Source organism: Micromonas commoda, chromosome 8 (assembly GCF_000090985.2).
Source record: "Micromonas commoda chromosome 8, complete sequence".
NCBI lineage: Eukaryota > Viridiplantae > Chlorophyta > Mamiellophyceae > Mamiellales > Mamiellaceae > Micromonas > Micromonas commoda.
In genome coordinates, this window is record NC_013045.1 from 800,345 (window position 1) to 815,930 (window position 15,586).

At 65.4% G+C, this 15,586-nt stretch overlaps 7 protein-coding genes across 7 annotated transcripts; 3 read left to right on the forward strand and 4 right to left on the reverse strand.

Annotated features, from left to right (window-relative positions):
• Nucleotides 1–791: 791 nt before the first annotated feature.
• MICPUN_60771 (predicted protein) lies at nt 792–1,097 on the reverse strand (the record flags this gene model as incomplete). Its single annotated transcript, XM_002508199.1, has 1 exon — nt 792–1,097. One exon carries the CDS (start codon nt 1,095–1,097, stop codon nt 792–794), a length of 306 nt encoding a protein of 101 aa, XP_002508245.1.
• Nucleotides 1,098–1,381: 284 nt separating this feature from the next.
• On the reverse strand, nt 1,382–2,038 carry MICPUN_60772 (predicted protein; the record flags this gene model as incomplete). Its single annotated transcript, XM_002508200.1, has 1 exon — nt 1,382–2,038. One exon carries the CDS (start codon nt 2,036–2,038, stop codon nt 1,382–1,384), a length of 657 nt encoding a protein of 218 aa, XP_002508246.1.
• Nucleotides 2,039–2,128: 90 nt separating this feature from the next.
• On the forward strand, nt 2,129–5,194 carry MICPUN_101933 (predicted protein; the record flags this gene model as incomplete). Its single annotated transcript, XM_002507909.1, has 1 exon — nt 2,129–5,194. One exon carries the CDS (start codon nt 2,129–2,131, stop codon nt 5,192–5,194), a length of 3,066 nt encoding a protein of 1,021 aa, XP_002507955.1.
• A 55-nt stretch (nt 5,195–5,249) lies between these two features.
• On the reverse strand, nt 5,250–8,932 carry MICPUN_60774 (predicted protein; the record flags this gene model as incomplete). The annotated part of the gene is made up of 1 exon (XM_002508201.1): nt 5,250–8,932. The coding sequence occupies one exon, from the start codon at nt 8,930–8,932 to the stop codon at nt 5,366–5,368; it is 3,567 nt and encodes a 1,188-aa protein (XP_002508247.1). The 3' UTR covers nt 5,250–5,365.
• Nucleotides 8,933–10,166: 1,234 nt separating this feature from the next.
• SBEX (glycoside hydrolase family 13 protein) lies at nt 10,167–12,425 on the forward strand (the record flags this gene model as incomplete). The annotated part of the gene is made up of 1 exon (XM_002507910.1): nt 10,167–12,425. One exon carries the CDS (start codon nt 10,167–10,169, stop codon nt 12,423–12,425), a length of 2,259 nt encoding a protein of 752 aa, XP_002507956.1.
• Nucleotides 12,426–13,199: 774 nt separating this feature from the next.
• MICPUN_83941 (type II secretory pathway family) lies at nt 13,200–14,294 on the forward strand (the record flags this gene model as incomplete). Its single annotated transcript, XM_002507911.1, has 1 exon — nt 13,200–14,294. The coding sequence occupies one exon, from the start codon at nt 13,200–13,202 to the stop codon at nt 14,289–14,291; it is 1,092 nt and encodes a 363-aa protein (XP_002507957.1). The 3' UTR covers nt 14,292–14,294.
• Nucleotides 14,295–14,296: 2 nt separating this feature from the next.
• On the reverse strand, nt 14,297–15,318 carry MICPUN_108794 (predicted protein). Its single transcript, XM_002508202.1, has one exon. The coding sequence runs from the start codon at nt 15,210–15,212 to the stop codon at nt 14,400–14,402; it is 813 nt and encodes a 270-aa protein (XP_002508248.1). The 5' UTR covers nt 15,213–15,318; the 3' UTR covers nt 14,297–14,399.
• Between the last annotated feature and the right edge of the window lie 268 nt (nt 15,319–15,586).

A 15,586-nucleotide genomic window follows, 5' to 3' on the forward strand; every position in this document is an offset into this window, starting at 1 on the left:
ATCCGCGTGGGCGGAGGCAACCGGCGGTGAAGCGAGCGACGAAGATGGCGATTCCGCTTCCAGCGGCGCCGTCGTCGCGGTGGCCCGATTCATCGACCGAGAGGTGACGACCGGTGCGATGTTCGGAGGTAATGCCGCTTCCGTTGCGTATTCTAGCGGCAGGCGCGGCCCTTCGTCCAGGATCGGCGGTTCATCCGAGGAGGTTGCGCGAGTGAACTCCCTGTTGGAGAGAGGGTCTGGAGGCGAGGATGAATTCGATCCGCAAGGTGTTGCGAACTCGACGGCAGAGTTTTGGGAGCCCTTGCCCGATTGGGAGCGACCGGCGTCCGCATCGTTCGAAGACGACGATGACGGCGGGTACGCGCCCACGGAGTGGCTTCAGAGCATGCGACGGAATCGTGGGGGACTGTCCGGCGTGGACTCTGCGGAGAGGGCGTTTGAGAATCGGGGAAAAACCGGGCGCGCCCGCCGGCGACAGAGCAGGTTCTCGGGCGTGAGCCCGCTCGCGACCGTCTCGCTCGCGCTGACCATAGCGTTCGGGACGAGGCTACTATTCGGCGCGCCCCAAGACGCCGTAGCGGGCGTGGATCCGACGATAGTGGTCAACGGAGTGGTCGCGACGGACTTTCTGACCAGCGAGTGGGCCGCGTTGGGCTGCAGCACGCTGGCGTGGACGGCGGTGCTCAACGCGGCGATGCTGGTGGCTGACTCAGTGGCATTCGTGGCTGCGGGAGACGATGATGCGTAGTCTACGATTAGACGAGCCGTTTTGAACTAGTGCTACGATGGGTTCAAGGTCCCAGCACGCGGGGCAGGACCCAGTTATCACCCTCGACGTTGACGACCATGTTCAACGCGTGCCTCGTGGGTCCGTAGAAGTCGAAGGAGACCCCGTCCACGCCCCGCCCCGTGTCCACGACGAAACCCTGCTGCTCGTACATCTTAACCGCCGCCTCGTTGGTGCTCTCCACGCGCAGGCGCACCTCCGAGGCCCCGTTAGCCTTCGCCGCGTTGACCGCGGTCCACAGCATGAACCTGCCGAACCCGCCCCGTCTCGCCCTCGGCGAAACCGCCACCTTCGTCACCTCCGCAGCCATCGACCCGGGAGTGTACGTCAGGAAACCCACGCAGGTACCCTCCTGATCCCACGCGGCGACTAATCCGGTGGCACGTCGCGCAGCCTCGGACTGCGACAGCGCCGCGACGTTGCGATGCTTCGGTTCGTAGCACTCGTCGTCGACGGCGATTAAACCGCGGAGGATCTCCGCGAAACGCGTATCCGTCGTCGCCACCGCCTCGACCCTGCCCTTGGGCCTGGGCCACTCCTTGGCCCGCTTCTTCTTCGGCATGCCACGTACGCACGGGGTCAGTTAGTCACCAATCAGGCCAGCCCCGCGGCGCGTTTCTTCTTGAGGAGCTTCTTGAGCTTCTTCTGGCTGCCACCCGTCACGCCCGCCACGCCGATGGCTCGCTTCTTGGCGATTTCGGCCGCCAGCCCCGCGCGGTACTTGCGCGGCTCCGGGTTGTGCGCGGGTTCGGCCGGGGGCGGCGGGGGCGTCGCGGTTGGCGCCGGCGCGATGTCTGCCTCGCGCGGGTCGGGTCGCGAGCGAACCAGTGCCGCGAAGGGGTTGGCAGAAGCCGGGGCGGGGAGCTGATGTGGCTTCTTGCGCTTCTTGGGAAGTGCGTCGCTCTCCTCCGATTGTTCGCCCTCTCGCTGCACACGCTGAAGCCTCGCCTGCGCCGCCGCCTTCGCCGCCTTCACCGCACGTACCGCCGCGAGTTCCTCCGCGTCGAGTCCCTCCTCGTCTCGTAAGTCGGTGCCCGCGTCGGCCGCCGCGAAGATGGCCCGCGCGCCCGGGTCTAAATCGGCCTCGGCCGCCGCCGCTGTTTCTTCGCGTTGCTTCTGCGCGCGGACCTCCTCCCACTTCTTGTCCTCGAGCTGCTCCCACTGGCCCTCCTCGAGCTGCTGCTTCTTCAGGCGCTGCTTCACGCGTTTCTGCCAGCGATGGCCCTGCGTGATGGGATTCGTCCCTTTCATCGCATGACGGAGTGACGCGCGCCGTGTACAAATTCGCAACGTCTCGGCAAAATAACGAGCACAAGTTTTGGCGGGGCGAGGGCGAGGGCGATGGAGCCGAGAGGAGGGTCTACGCAGCCCACGCGGCGGCGTAAGCGCGGGGATCCCCTCACACCCGCGCAGGCTGTGGAGGCTATCCGCGCGCGCGTCGCGGCGAACGGCTCGGAGCGACTCAGCCTCAAGGGGAGGACCCTGGACGGGCCCGCGGCGGTGCGAGCGGCGTGCGACGCGATCCTCGCGCTCCACCCTCCCACCGTGACGCTGAACCTGACCGGCGCGGAGGTGTGCTCCGGCGGCGCTGACGCGCTGGCGGACTTCCTCATGAATGAACGGTGCGCGGTCGAGGAGCTCTGCCTGGTGGATAACCCGCGGCTGGGCGTGCACATGGCCGACACCGGCGTCGCCGCGAGGGACATCCCCGACCGGGGCGAGGACGAGCCAGTCACCGACGGCGGGGGAACGGCCGCGCTCGCGCGTGCGCTCGCCAAAAACACGACGCGGCTCAGGAGGCTCAACCTCGGAGGTTGCGGCCTCGACGACGGAGCCGCGGAGGCGCTCGCGGCGGCCCTCGCCGCGAGGGACGCGTCGCCGTCTCTCGAATCCATCAACCTTCGTTCCAACGACGTCTCCGACCGCGGCGTCGCCGCGCTGGCCGCCGCGCTTTCCACCCGCGGCGGGTGCCCGCTCAAGGAGATCGCGCTGGCGAATAACCCGTCGGTGTCCTCCGCCTCGCTCGCGGCGCTCGAGGGGCGCCTGCGGGTCAACAGACGCGCGGATTTGGTGCGCGAGGCGTTTGCGGCGTGCGTCGAAAACGGCGGTCGTTGCTCGCTTCGCCGGCGGGGACTCGACGACGACGACGCGTTCGCCCTCGCGTCGTCGCTGGCCGACGCCGACGCGGCTCGATCGCTCGCGCGCGTGTGCGTCGGCATGGACCTCGCCGACAACGACATCGGCCCGGAGGGGGTGCGCGCCATCGCCGACGCCGTCCGGCTCGGCACGTCGCGGTCCGTCGTCGCCGTCTCCGTCGCCGGCAATCCGGGGGGGGAGATACACCCGAGCAAAACGCCGTCGACCCACGCGCGAATCCTGCACGGGTGCTGCGCCGCTAACCTGCTACGCAACGCGGGGGAAGGGGAGGCGCTCAAGTCGGTCGGCGATCGCGCCTTGGGAGACGACGGCGCCGAGGAGGTGGCCAGGTACCTCTCGCAGGAACACGGGTACTCGCACAGGCACCGCGCCATCGGATTACAGCACAACGACATAGGACCGCGGGGGGCGCGGGCGCTCGCGGAGGCGCTCGCGAGGCTCCCAAATCTGGACGAGGTCGCGATGTACTCCAACCGAATCGGGGTGGAGGGAGCGAAGTGGCTGGCGGGGACGGTGAGGTCGTGTCGGACGCTGCGGGTGTTGGACCTCGGCGGGAACGACGTGGGCGACGCCGGATGCATCGCACTGGCGGAGGCGATCGTGGGACACCCCTCGATGGAGGAGCTCCACCTCGACCACAACGGCATAGGTATCGACGGCGCGACGGGGTTACTGGGAGCCATGCAGATGACCGAGGATAGTCGCAAAGGACGGGGACTGAGACGGGTTTGGCTTCACGGAAACGTCGGCGTCTCGGAAGAGCTCAATGCAAGGGTGCACGCCATAGCCGGGAGAAACGCGGGCGCCGCCGGGGAAAGACCCGAACAGATCCCGCGCGACGATCTCGCCGCGTTGGAGGCTTGGGAGGACGACGTCGCGATTGAGGCTGAGGGTGAGGCGGCGGCGGCGGGTGGCGGGTCCCTCCCGGGGGGGTTCAAGGAAACGTCGACGCTCTTCGCGAACAGGGTCGCCACCGCGGCCGCCGCGGCGTACCGGCGCTGGTTCCCGGACCACGCCGCGAACACGCGAGGCACGGCGGTCATCGCCGCGATCGTCGCGCACGAGCGCGACGCGTCTTCGCCGTTCGACGCGCCGGGTCACGGCGATCGCCTGCGGGTGCTGTCGCTGGGCTCGGGGACGAAGTTTATGCCCAGGGAGGTGGCCGCCGCCGCCGCGGCGGGGGGTGCGCGGCGGTGGGAGAGCGTCGTGCACGACAGCCACGCCGAGGTCCTCGCGCGTCGCGCGTTCCTGCGCATGTGCTACCGAGAGATCCTGGACATCGCGCGGGAGACCTCCACCTACAAAGTGGCGGGCGCGGCGGCGCCGTGGAGGCTTCTGGAGCCCGCGGGTCACGCCGGAGGCTTCCAGATGCGTCCGGGGATTACCCTCCACCTCTACGTCTCGACCGCGCCGTGCGGATCGTGCTCCATGCCGGCGATGGCGGGCGGCGCGTCCAACCCCGACGCGTCGTTCGCGATGAGGGACGTGGACGACGTGACGTGGAACGAGCTGTGGTCCGGCGTGGCGGCGCGGCACGAAGCTGGCGTCTTCGCCCCGAGCAAGCCAGCCACCACGGTCAAGGGCGCGGCCGGTCGCGGCGAGCAGGCCCCGGCGCCCGGGGTGGTGTTCGCGCGGCTTCGAGACGCGGAGAAGGTCCCGGGCGTGACGTTGTCGTGCAGCGATAAGATCTCGCGGTGGCAGGCGCTCGGGATACAGGGCGCGATGCTCTCGCATTTGGTGCCGCGTCCGCTCGCCTTTAGCACCGTCGTCGTCGGTCGCAAGTTTAACCCCGATCGTCTGCGGCTCGGCACGTGCTGCGCGCTGAGGGGTTTCGCGTCCAGCGCCGCCGCGCTGCGCGTGCACCCGCCCGCGCACTGCGCCGCGCTCGGCACGACGGTGAAGCTGGAGGGATCCGCGGGCGCCGGCGAGAGAATCGAACGCCGGGAACGAGCCGACGCGGGCGACAGCGACGAGTCCCTCTCGTGGGCGAGGGGCGACGCGCGCGCGAGCAGGCACGACGGGCGGACGGGCGGGCCCGTGGGCGGCGGCGGGCCCGTGCCCGCGTGTTCCAGGGCGGCGTTGCACGGGATGTTCCGCCGGGCGGTCGCCGCGCTGGCGGGACGGGGGGACCTGGCGGCTGTGCCGCGCGATCTCGAGTCAAAGCCGGCGCCCGAGGTGAAGCGGTTAGCCGAGGCGTACTCGGCGGGTCAGTTCGCGCTGTTCCGCGGCTTGGTCGAGCGCCGACGCTGAGCGTAGGTTTTAGTCATCAGTAGGCGATAGCTACGTGGACTATCGTAGTAGAGAGTTCGATCGAGTATAATAGCTGCGTTATGAATCCCGCTACGCGTAATAATCTTTTCGACAGGGGAGATGAGACTCCCCGTCTTTTCTTTAACCCACCCCAAACAAATTGATCCTCAATCACGAATCCTCGCTGTCGGACTCGTCGTCCCACGCGCTGTCCGCCAGACCCACGAGCGAGTTGGTGGATCCCTTCACGGTCACGCTCTCCGTCTCGGTCGTCACGCCGGTGGCGTCGTCGTCGTCGTCGTCCGAGTCGTCCCACGCGTCAGGCACATCCGTGTCGCGCTGTTCCTTCATCGTCGGCCCGAGATCGGCGAGGTTGCCCCCGCTGGCAGACCCACCCCCGCCGGCCCACATCGTCGGCGAGAGCATGGCGCCCATGGTCATCACCTCGCCCGCGCCACGGCCGCCAATCTCCTCGAGGGAGCTCATGCCGATGGTGGCGAGCCTGGACGCGGAATCCGCGTCGGCGGCGGCCAAGCCGCAAATCAAGCCGTTGTCCCCAGCCCACTGCAGCCAGGGTCCCCACACCTCGGGGTCCCGGCGCAGGGTGCCGAGGTTGCCGATGATGATTAGCCCGCGGCGCGCGCGGGTCAGCATCACGTTCACGCGCCTCGGATCGGCGAGGAAACCCACGTTGCCGTTGGGGTTTGCGCGCGTGCAGCAAAAAACGATCACCTCCTTCTCTCGCCCTTGGAATCCGTCGACGGAGCAAACCTCGAGGGCTTGGAGCGTGTTGGGATCTGCGGGGGCGTCGAAGCGACTGCGAACCTCCGGTTTGTTGCCGTTTAGCAGGCGCTTGATCGCGCGCACCTGCGCGCTGTACGGGGTGACGATGCCAATCTCACCAAAGATGACGTCGTGACCCGCGGCGAGCTTCTTGACGATGTTCACAACCTTCTGCGCCTCGACCGGGTTCGTCTGCGAGCTGCCATCCGACCGCTCGTATCCGTCGGGGACGTCCACGAACGCGAGGGGCACCGCGGGGACCGGCCAGTCGAAGCCCATCGGCGCGCGGCGCGCAGAGGGCGGCGTTCCGGACAACAGGGCGCCGGAGTAGAAAGCCTTGCTCGGGTACGCCGCGATGGCGGGGTGCATGCGGTATTGCACCTTGAGCATGAAGGCCCGGATACCCCTCGCGAGCATGCGCTCGAAGAGGGACGTGCCGAGACCGGCCGCGTCCGCCTCGCGCGAGATGATCGTGGGCGGGAGCTGCTTCTGGTCGCCGATGAGCACAACCTGGGAGCACCCCTTGGTGAGCGGGACGACAGTCGCAGGCTCCGTCGCCTGCGTAGCCTCGTCGATGAGGCAAGCCTGGAAGGAGAACCTCTCGAGAATGTCAGACCCCGCGCCCGCGCACGTGGCACACACCACCTCCGCGCGTCGGAGCACACCGTTGATGGCCTGATACTGCTGATCCTTGCTCATGTTGGAGCCGGGTTCGATGCCTGCGATGGACTCCACCATGAACTGCATGAGATCCTGTCGCACAGCCTCGGGGCGGCCGATGCGCGCCACCCTGACGCCCGCGCGAGACAGACCGTCGACGAGGTTATCCACCGCGATGTTCGAGTCCGAGGTGCACAGGATGGGGCTGGTGCGGTTCCTGAGCCACATCTGCACGAGCGCGACGGCGGTGTGCGTCTTACCGGTACCCGGAGGACCCTGGATGAGCGTCACCCTCTGGAACAGCGCAGCCTCCAGGGCGTCCGTCTGGGACTTGTTCATGTGCGCCATCGCCTGCAGGTCCATCGCGTTGTCGATCATGCGCTGGCGTTGCATCAGGGTGAGGTTCTCGTGGCGCTCGGCGCTGCACATGTCCGGGATGGCGTTGATATCGGCGCGGTTGTGGTCCCAACCCGCAACCAGGATGTCGCGGATGGCGGGATCGACGCCCGCCTTCTGGCTCGTACCAGCCTTGACCTCGACCATGTCTTGGAGCGCGTTGAGCTGACGGAGGAAAGACGTTCGGTTCGCGAGCTTGTCAACCCTCCACCCGCCGCCCCGGACGGTCTGCGCCTGCGCCTGCGTGCACCCCACGAGCTTCACGCTGAGGTTGGGAAACATCGCGCTCACCTCAGCCTCAAACTCGTAATCCGCGCGCCAACCACCACCCCGCGCGCCGCCCCTACCGACCGGGCCCGTCGTGTTATCACGCCTGGGCCCCGTCGGCATCACCAGGTTCTCGAGGTCGATGTCGCCGCCGTTGCCGCGAGGGCCCTTCGGCATCTCGCCGCCCATTTGTCTCGCAGCCTCGCCCGTGCGGGAGAGCAGCACGGTGTCGCCCTTCATCAGCCCGCGCTGAAGCTCGTACCCCAGGGCCGGAATGTTGAGCGACAGCTGACCACCCTTGTGCGACGAGTTGATCACCACGTCCATCGCGGCGAGTCCGCTCTCCTGCAGTCCAAACGCGGGTGCGTTGGCCACGCGGTCCAGCGTCTGAAGCGCCTCCTCCAAAAACTCCTGCACCACGAGCTTCGCGAAGTGAAAGTGGTAGTTGTGCACAGCCTTGGATTCGTAGTTGATGATGTGCTCGAGGGCGTTGAGGAACTCGAGGGCGTCCATGGGGTTGGCGCGCTGCGACATGCCGGTGATGATGGCGGTGAACTGTCGCAGCGGCATCTTCATGTTTCGCTCCTTGAGGTAGTCGGCAACCTGGATGGACTCCGCGAGGTGGCACGCGCGCACCAGCCCCATGATCAAGGTTGTCGCCGTCTGCAAATCGATGCCGCCGACTTTGTGCTTGGCATCGAAGACGGACATGGCGGCGTCCACGTTGCCCGTCTCCAGGTGCCTTCGAATCTCCTTCCCGGCGGTTTGCGCGAGCGTTCGGTTCACGCCGCTGCCGTCATCCTTCTTCTCCTTGGGCTCCTTCTTCTTCTTGGGCTTGGGCGTGGCGGTGGGGTCGGCGGTATCGGCATCGGCGGCGGCCTCGCCGTTGGCGTCGCCGTTCTCCTTGTCCACCCTCTCCGCCTTCGGCTTCTTCTCCTTCTTAGCCTTGACCTTCTTCTCCGCACCCTCCGGCTTGACCGCACTGTCCAGGGCGGGGTGGCCCTTGGGAAGGGGGATGACGCCCTTACGGGCAGCCTTGGACTTAGAATCCTCGTTGATGGGAGCGTCGCCGTCCGACTTGGGGGGAACGAACGCCGCGCCACCCTTGGGCGCGGGGATCGCCTTCTTCCCCTCACTTCCATTTGCCTCGACTTTGTGATGCACCTCAACCTCGACGACGTTACCCGCGTCGGGCTTTTCCTTGCCTCCACCCTTACCCCGCCGCGCCTTGGGCTTCGCAGCCTTGGCCTCACCGTTCGCACCCTCAGCGGGGGAGTCAGCGGGCCTGTTGTCCTTGGCTCCGCCCTTCCCCTTGCCGCCGCGAGGCTTCTTCGGCTTGTCGCCGACAGCCTCGCCACTGGTCGCCGCTGCCGACTTGGGGAGCGGCAGCGGCGCCGGTATGGCGTTCGGGGCGGGTATGGCGTTCGGCGTGGGGATTCCGCCCTTCAGGCCGGACTTGCCGCCTACCGAAACGTCCACGACGGGCCTGCCGTCGGCGAGAGTCATCCTCGCAACCTCCTCGACAACCATCTCCGATCCAGCCTTCTTGCTGGACGTCGTCGAGTTGCGGTGCGGGCGGTGACCTCCTCGTTTGCTAACCTCCGGCGCTTTGTTCGTCTCGCTCTTTGTCATATACTTACGTAGCCTGCGTTCCGGTGGCGGGGAAAGGAGCGGACGTGAGCGAAGCGCGTCGGCGTTGGCGGGAAGATCTCGGGGAAAAAGAAAGGCGCGTGTTGACTTGCGCGCTTTTTTTGACGGCGGCGGCGGCGTTTGGCGACGACGACAGGGCCGAAGACCACCCGAGGGGCGCCGTGGATGGTATCATTGCCAAAATTGAGAGGTACCGGATGTCGATCGAGCCTTCCAGCGCGATGTCGCGACGCGCCGGTTGGGATCAGAGGTGCTCAGATCCCACGACGGCGGCTTTGAAACATCGAGGAATATTTGCCTAAAACGAGGAGGAGGCGCGCACCTTCTGTGTGTGAAAGCTCGCGTGTGTCACCTTTTGGCTCGCGACTGTGTGCTTTTGTACGTCTCCTAACGTCCGGTCGCGCAGGAGAGTCGCTTACGCACTCATCCTTTCGGTCAGGTGGCTGGTGCAGCCCCCGCGGTCCGTAGTGGCCACTGCCAAGGAAAGTTCGAGTGCCTCCTTCTCTCGTCGATTTGCAGCCCCCCAATCGATTCGTGCGGCTGGAATCGAAACGACGGTTTGTTTACGGTTCAGCTCTCTTTTTTCCGTGTTTTCCCTTTCCCGCGCAAGCTAACGTGAAAAAGGATCGAGCCATCTGAGTAAATGCCTTGTCGCGGTCGTTTTTCAGGGAGTGACACGACAGCGAATCCAGTCTGGCATCCACGTTGGCTCCACGTTGGCACCTGTTTGTGACTGAGGAACGCGGGAACGGGTCCGCGCCGGGTCTGCGAGTTGTGCACATTTTATCAACGCGGAATTCCGACACGGATGGCGACCATGGGGGCTTCCATGGCCGTGCGAACGCCCGCGCCGAGGCCCGCGATGCGCCGGGCAAACCGCCGCGCATGCCGCATCGTGTGCGAAGCGGCGGACAATCCGAAGGTTCCCGAGGGCCTCGTCGCTCCGCCGCCCCCGGTTCCGCTACCTCCGGAAATGGAGGCGAGGCGTCAGGAGCTGGCGAAGGCTGCCGCGCTCGAGGCCAAGCTGAAGGTGCAGGCCGCGAAGGCCGCCTCCGACGCGGCCAAGGCCAAGGCTCGTGCCGAGGCCATCGCCGCGGCGGAGGCTGCTCGCGTGGCTGCGGACCCCGCGAGGCCCGCGAGGCCAGCGATGGGGGACGCGCCATCGCCCGTCGAATCTTCGGAAGCGCCCCACGACGCGTCGGGCAGCTGGGACGAGATGATCCCGGAGAACGAGACGGACGAGGAGTACGTCACCAGGGTCCGCCTCAGGCCCATCCACGGCAGGCTCGCGCTCTGTCGCAACGAACCCAGCCTGATGCCCTACGAGCACCTGCTCTACGGCAGGTACCAGAGGTTCGAGGGCAGGCTCGAGGAGATCGAGAAGAACCACGGAACCCTGCAGGCGTTCGCGGAGTCGTACAAGGAGTACGGCCTGCATCCCAAGCCCGACGGCGCGCCGGGGGACGTGCGATACGTGGAATACGCGCCGGGCGCCAAGCGACTGTCCCTCATGGGCGACTTCAACGGGTGGAAAGCGTGGGAGTTTGAGGGCGAGCGCGACGAGTTCGGCAAGTGGACCCTCGACGTCCCCGCCGCCGCGGGGCTCAAGCACGGCTCCCAGGTTCGCGTCGTCATGGAGTCCCACGACGGCCGCCAGTTCGACCGCGTCCCGGCGTGGATCCAGCGCATCGTCCAGTGCTGCGACGAGGAGAGCGGCGAGACGCGATGCTACCACAACGGCGTCTATCACGATCCGCCCGAGGGGGAGCGGCACGAGTGGCGGCACGAGAAGCCTCGAGTCCGGCCCGCGTCGCTTCGCATCTACGAGGCGCACGTCGGGATGTCATCCGAGGAGACGCGGTGCGGCACGTACCGCGAGTTCGCCGACGACGTCCTGCCGCGGGTCAAGGAGCTCGGGTACAACTGCGTGCAGCTCATGGCCGTCGCGGATCACGCCTACTACGCCTCGTTCGGATATCAGGTTACGAACTTCTTCGCCGCCGCGCACAGGAGCGGCGGTCCGGAGGACCTCAAGTACCTCGTGGACAAGTGCCACGGCATGGGGATGCAGTGCTTCATGGACGTGGTGCACGCGCACGCGAGCGACAACGCCATCGACGGGCTCAACGAGTTCGACGGGACCGGCGGTCACCTCTTCCACGAGGACCCTTGGATGGGCTGGCACGGCCTGTGGGGTACCCGCATGTTCGACTTTGGCAAGTACGAGACGCTGCGTTTCCTGCTGTCCAACATACGGTACTGGTCCGAAGAATTTAAGTTCGACGGTTTCAGGTTCGACGGCGTGACCGCGATGCTGTACAAGCACAGGGGGATTCATTGGGACTTCATCGGCGGCCACGCGGAGTTTTACGGCGATCACGCCGACAACGACGCCTGCGTCTACCTGATGCTCGCCAACCAGATGCTCCGAGACGATCCAAAGTTCGGGCCCGCCGCGGTGACCATCGCCGAGGACGTGAGCGGGCAGACGGGCGTGTGCCGTCCGGTGTGGCACGGCGGTTTGGGGTTCGACCTGAGGCTGTCAATGGGTCCGCCCGACCACTGGGCTCGGCTCGCGCACGAGCCCGACTTCAACTGGAGCCCGTCCAGGGTCGTCGGCCTGGTCACGGGGCGCAACCCGGAACCCGCGGTGAGCTACCTCGAATCCCACGATCAGTGCCTGGTGGGCGATAAGACGTTCGCCTTCACGCTCATGGACGCGGCCATGTACGGGTGCATGAGCAAGTCGCGTCCGGAGGGCGTGCACCCCGCGGTTGAGAGGGGCGTCGCGCTGCACAAGATGGCCAGGCTCCTCCAGCTGACGCTGGGGGGCGAGGCGTGGCTGAACTTCATGGGGAACGAGTTCGGTCACCCCGAGTGGGTCGACTTCCCGCGGGAGGGCAACGGCGAGTCGTTTCAGCACGCCAGGAGGCAGTGGTCGCTGAGGGATAACGACGACCTCTTCTACGCCGACCTGGAGCGATTCGACGGCGCGCTGATGAGATCGGACGAGGACTGCAAGTTGCTCGCGTCCAACCGCGGCGGGTTCACGCCGACCGTCCATCACTGCAGGGACGACAGCGGCGTCCTGGCGTTCCACGTGGGAACCAACTGCCTCGTGGTCGCTAACCTTCACCCGCACGAGTCCTACCCTTTCTACCGGATCGGAAGCGAACGCGCGGGCCGCTACGAGTTGGTCTTGGACACCGACGCCAAACAGTTCGGCGGCTGGGGCCGCATCGACCCGGAAGTGACCAAACCCGAGACGGAGGGCGGTCCGTGCGACTGGCAGGGTACCGGCGTGTGCCTGTACTTACCCTCCAGGTCGGCGCAGATTTACAGGCTGGTGGACGAGTGGGACGTGCCGGAGGTGGACCAGTACGTCTATCACAACGACAACGATCTCGGGTACGCCGGCGGCTACGACGACGAGTACGACACGGGGGGCGGGGGTGACGACGCGGTGTGGTATTGATTCTTTGTCTTCATTCGTTTTGTAAAAGTATGTAAGAGCCTTCGCGTAAGAGCCCGCGCTTGCGACAAAAGTCGTACAGCCGAGAAATGCGTGCAGACGGAATTTGCAGACGGAGAGAGCTGTGAGTTTGTTGATGAGCGAGGGCTTCATCGTCCTTGAAAGCTCACAGGCGAGCGAGCACGATAGCCGGATCGGGTGATCGGGATAGTCGATATGTCGTGTTCGGGATCGGTATACGCGTCGGCGTCGACGCATCACCCCCGCGTCCCGCGCGGGAGACGGACCGGTGGCGCGACTGTGGCGCGCATCGCGAGGGTTTTCTCCGCGCGGCCGGGTGACATACGAAAAGATGGGAGGGGCGTCGCCAGGCTCGGCCGATGCGCGGCGTCCGGGGGCTCCGCCTTCGATGACGCGTCGCGTAGGGTGTTCAGCGAGGCAAATATGTCAGGGGATGAGTTCGGGGACGACCCGGGGATGAGCGGGGACGACAGTACCGATCAGGTACCCCCTCTCCCTCCCCCGGCCTCGTCCTCACCGCGCGAGCTGGAGAAGCAGGAGAACAGGTTCAAGGAGATGCAGATTGAGATCACGAACGACTGGGGAAGGCGCATGATCAACACCTTCGCCTACATCGTGCTCATACGCCTGTGCTCGGAGTTCCCGATGAAGTACTTCAACACCCCGGCCGGCGCGGAGGTGGCAGGGAACGTGTTCAGTCAGTTTGTCAACTCCATCGTGCCTGTCGCAGCGTCCACTGGGAAGGGATGGGGCGACATGGCCATCCTCGGCAGCGGCATCCCCTTCTTCCACGTCGGCATTGGGCCCATAATCGCGGCATCCATCGCGATGCAGGTCATCGTGGCGCTCGTGCCCAGCATGAAGGAACTCACCAAAGATGCGGTGGGGCAGCATACCGTCCAGCAGTACACCCGGTACCTGATGTTCGTGGTGGCCATCATACAGAGCTTCCTCACCGCGTCCGAGCTGAGGCAGTTCTACGTGGAAGGATTATCTCCCTTAGGGTACTACTGGACGATCGTGCCGGTGTTCGTCCTCGGCTCGTGCGTCCTGGCGTGGATCTCCGACGAGATGACCGATTTCGGCCTCGGCAACGGCTCGAGCGTGCTCATCACCATGTCCGTGTGTGGCGCTTACTGGAACGCGGCGAAGTACTACGCGCCAGCCTTACTCACGGCGTCGCTGGAACAGATCCTCCCGTTCGTTGGTGCCGGACTGGCGCTCATCGCGGGCAGCGTCCTGGTCCAGACGGGAACGTGCAAGGTGCCGCTGCTGTACTTCCAGGGCCCGTCCATCCCGGGCCTGCCACGCGTGGTTCGCAAGGATGTCGATCACATCCCTTTCAAGGTGAACCCGCTCGGCGTGCAGCCCGTGCTCGTGGCGGTGTTCATGTGCGACGGTTTCATGTGGCTCAACAAGATCCTGGATCCGCCGGGTTTCATTCGCGCCGCGACAGAGTTTCTGTTCTCGAACGCGTCTCCGATGTATTACGTGACGTTTTTTCTGATTGTGTTTGGATTCAGCTACCTCGACCTTCAGGACACGCCGAAGGACGTGAGCGAGTACATGGTCAAGATCGGCGCGAGGATTCCGGATGTTAGGCCGGGAGAGGCGACGGTGCGGTACCTGTCGGAGTTGCAGAGCGGCAGCAGGTTCTTTGGGGGTCTGCTCCTCGGGATTGTGGCGGTGGCGTGCACCATGATGGACCAGTGGATGAAGGCGACCGTGGGCATCTCCGTCGGTTTCACCAGCATGTTGATCGTGGTGTCGACTATTCTTCAAATACAACGGCAGGTGACCGCGCTGGCGCAAATGCCCAAGCTCGACAGGGTGATCAGTTCGCTGTGATGACGGGTGTTTACGTTAGAATTTGTTACATCGCAATAAGCTGAGGCAGTTGCGCTCTACTTTGTACAGGTTCTCGCGGAATTCTCATCGTGAAAAAATCGTGCGCGGTCAGTTGGACAGCGCCTCCATGTCGATACCCAGTAAACATCCCTCCAGGTGATGCAGGTTCTCGACGTACTTGCGCACCCGGTCCAGGTCTCCGGCTGATTCGATGTCGATGCCTCGCTCGGCGTAGTACTTTTTCCACTTGGCGATGCCGTCGTTTCCCATGAAGAGCACCTCCATCTCCGCCTGTTTCATCGCACACACCTCCAGACCCAGCGGAAGCATGCCCTGATCTTGCATCTTCTTGAGGTACGTGAGCGTGTCCAGCCTGTCGTCGACGTTTGTCAGGTCGATGCCGTGCGACAGAAACTCCGCTTTGAGCCTGCGAATCTTCTGCCTGCCCCGCGTGACGATGTAGTAGACCGCGCCGCAGCCGATGGCGAGGGCGGCGAGGTGCGCGGGATGCGCGGCGAGGTACTCGAGCTCATGACCGAGAGATACCTCGGCGATGGCGTTGGAGAAGTCGGTGGATATCCTCGCGAGCGGCTCATCCACCGAGGTCGCGTGCGTCTGAGTCACCGTCGATGCCAAGTTGGGCGCGAGTATGTTTTCAAGATTGACGCGCGCCGCATGCTCGCCGAGCGCCGCGCCGAGGCTGGCTCGAGCCGGTCCGAACCTTCCCGTCTTACAGCTCCCATCGCGTCGAGTGCGCTCCAGCAGTGGTCTGCGTGATCTGAGTCCAAGTGACCGGCGGTCCTGCGCCGACACTCTCCTGGACCCAAGCGACGCGGTGACGTCGGACCTGTGCATCTGCGAAACACGTGCGGGGGTGTTCGGGACGCGGAGCGGCGTCCCAGCGGTCCACAGCGACGTCATCTTCGTCTCGCCTTGAATGAGTGCCTTATCGAAGGGTATCGCGCTTCCTTCGCGCGATCGTGGCGGGTCCTAGTCTAGCGTTCGCGTCCCCCGCGGCGCGGCGCGTGCCCTCGAATGGCGCCAACCCTGCAGGCGCCGCGCACTTTTCCTCGTGCATCCGAGTCATCACCGCTGTTGGACGATTTTCGCGGACGGGAGCGGCCGTGTTGGGGTCGGAGCGGATAGCAGCCATGTTTTTCGCCAATTAGCGAAATCTAGCCTGCGCGCCATACAGAGCTACGAAAAAATCGGAAATAGGCCACAAACTTGCAAATACGAGACCCACAACCTGTACGCTATCTTCGAAACCAGGGACAGGGATCGCGTTTGAAAAA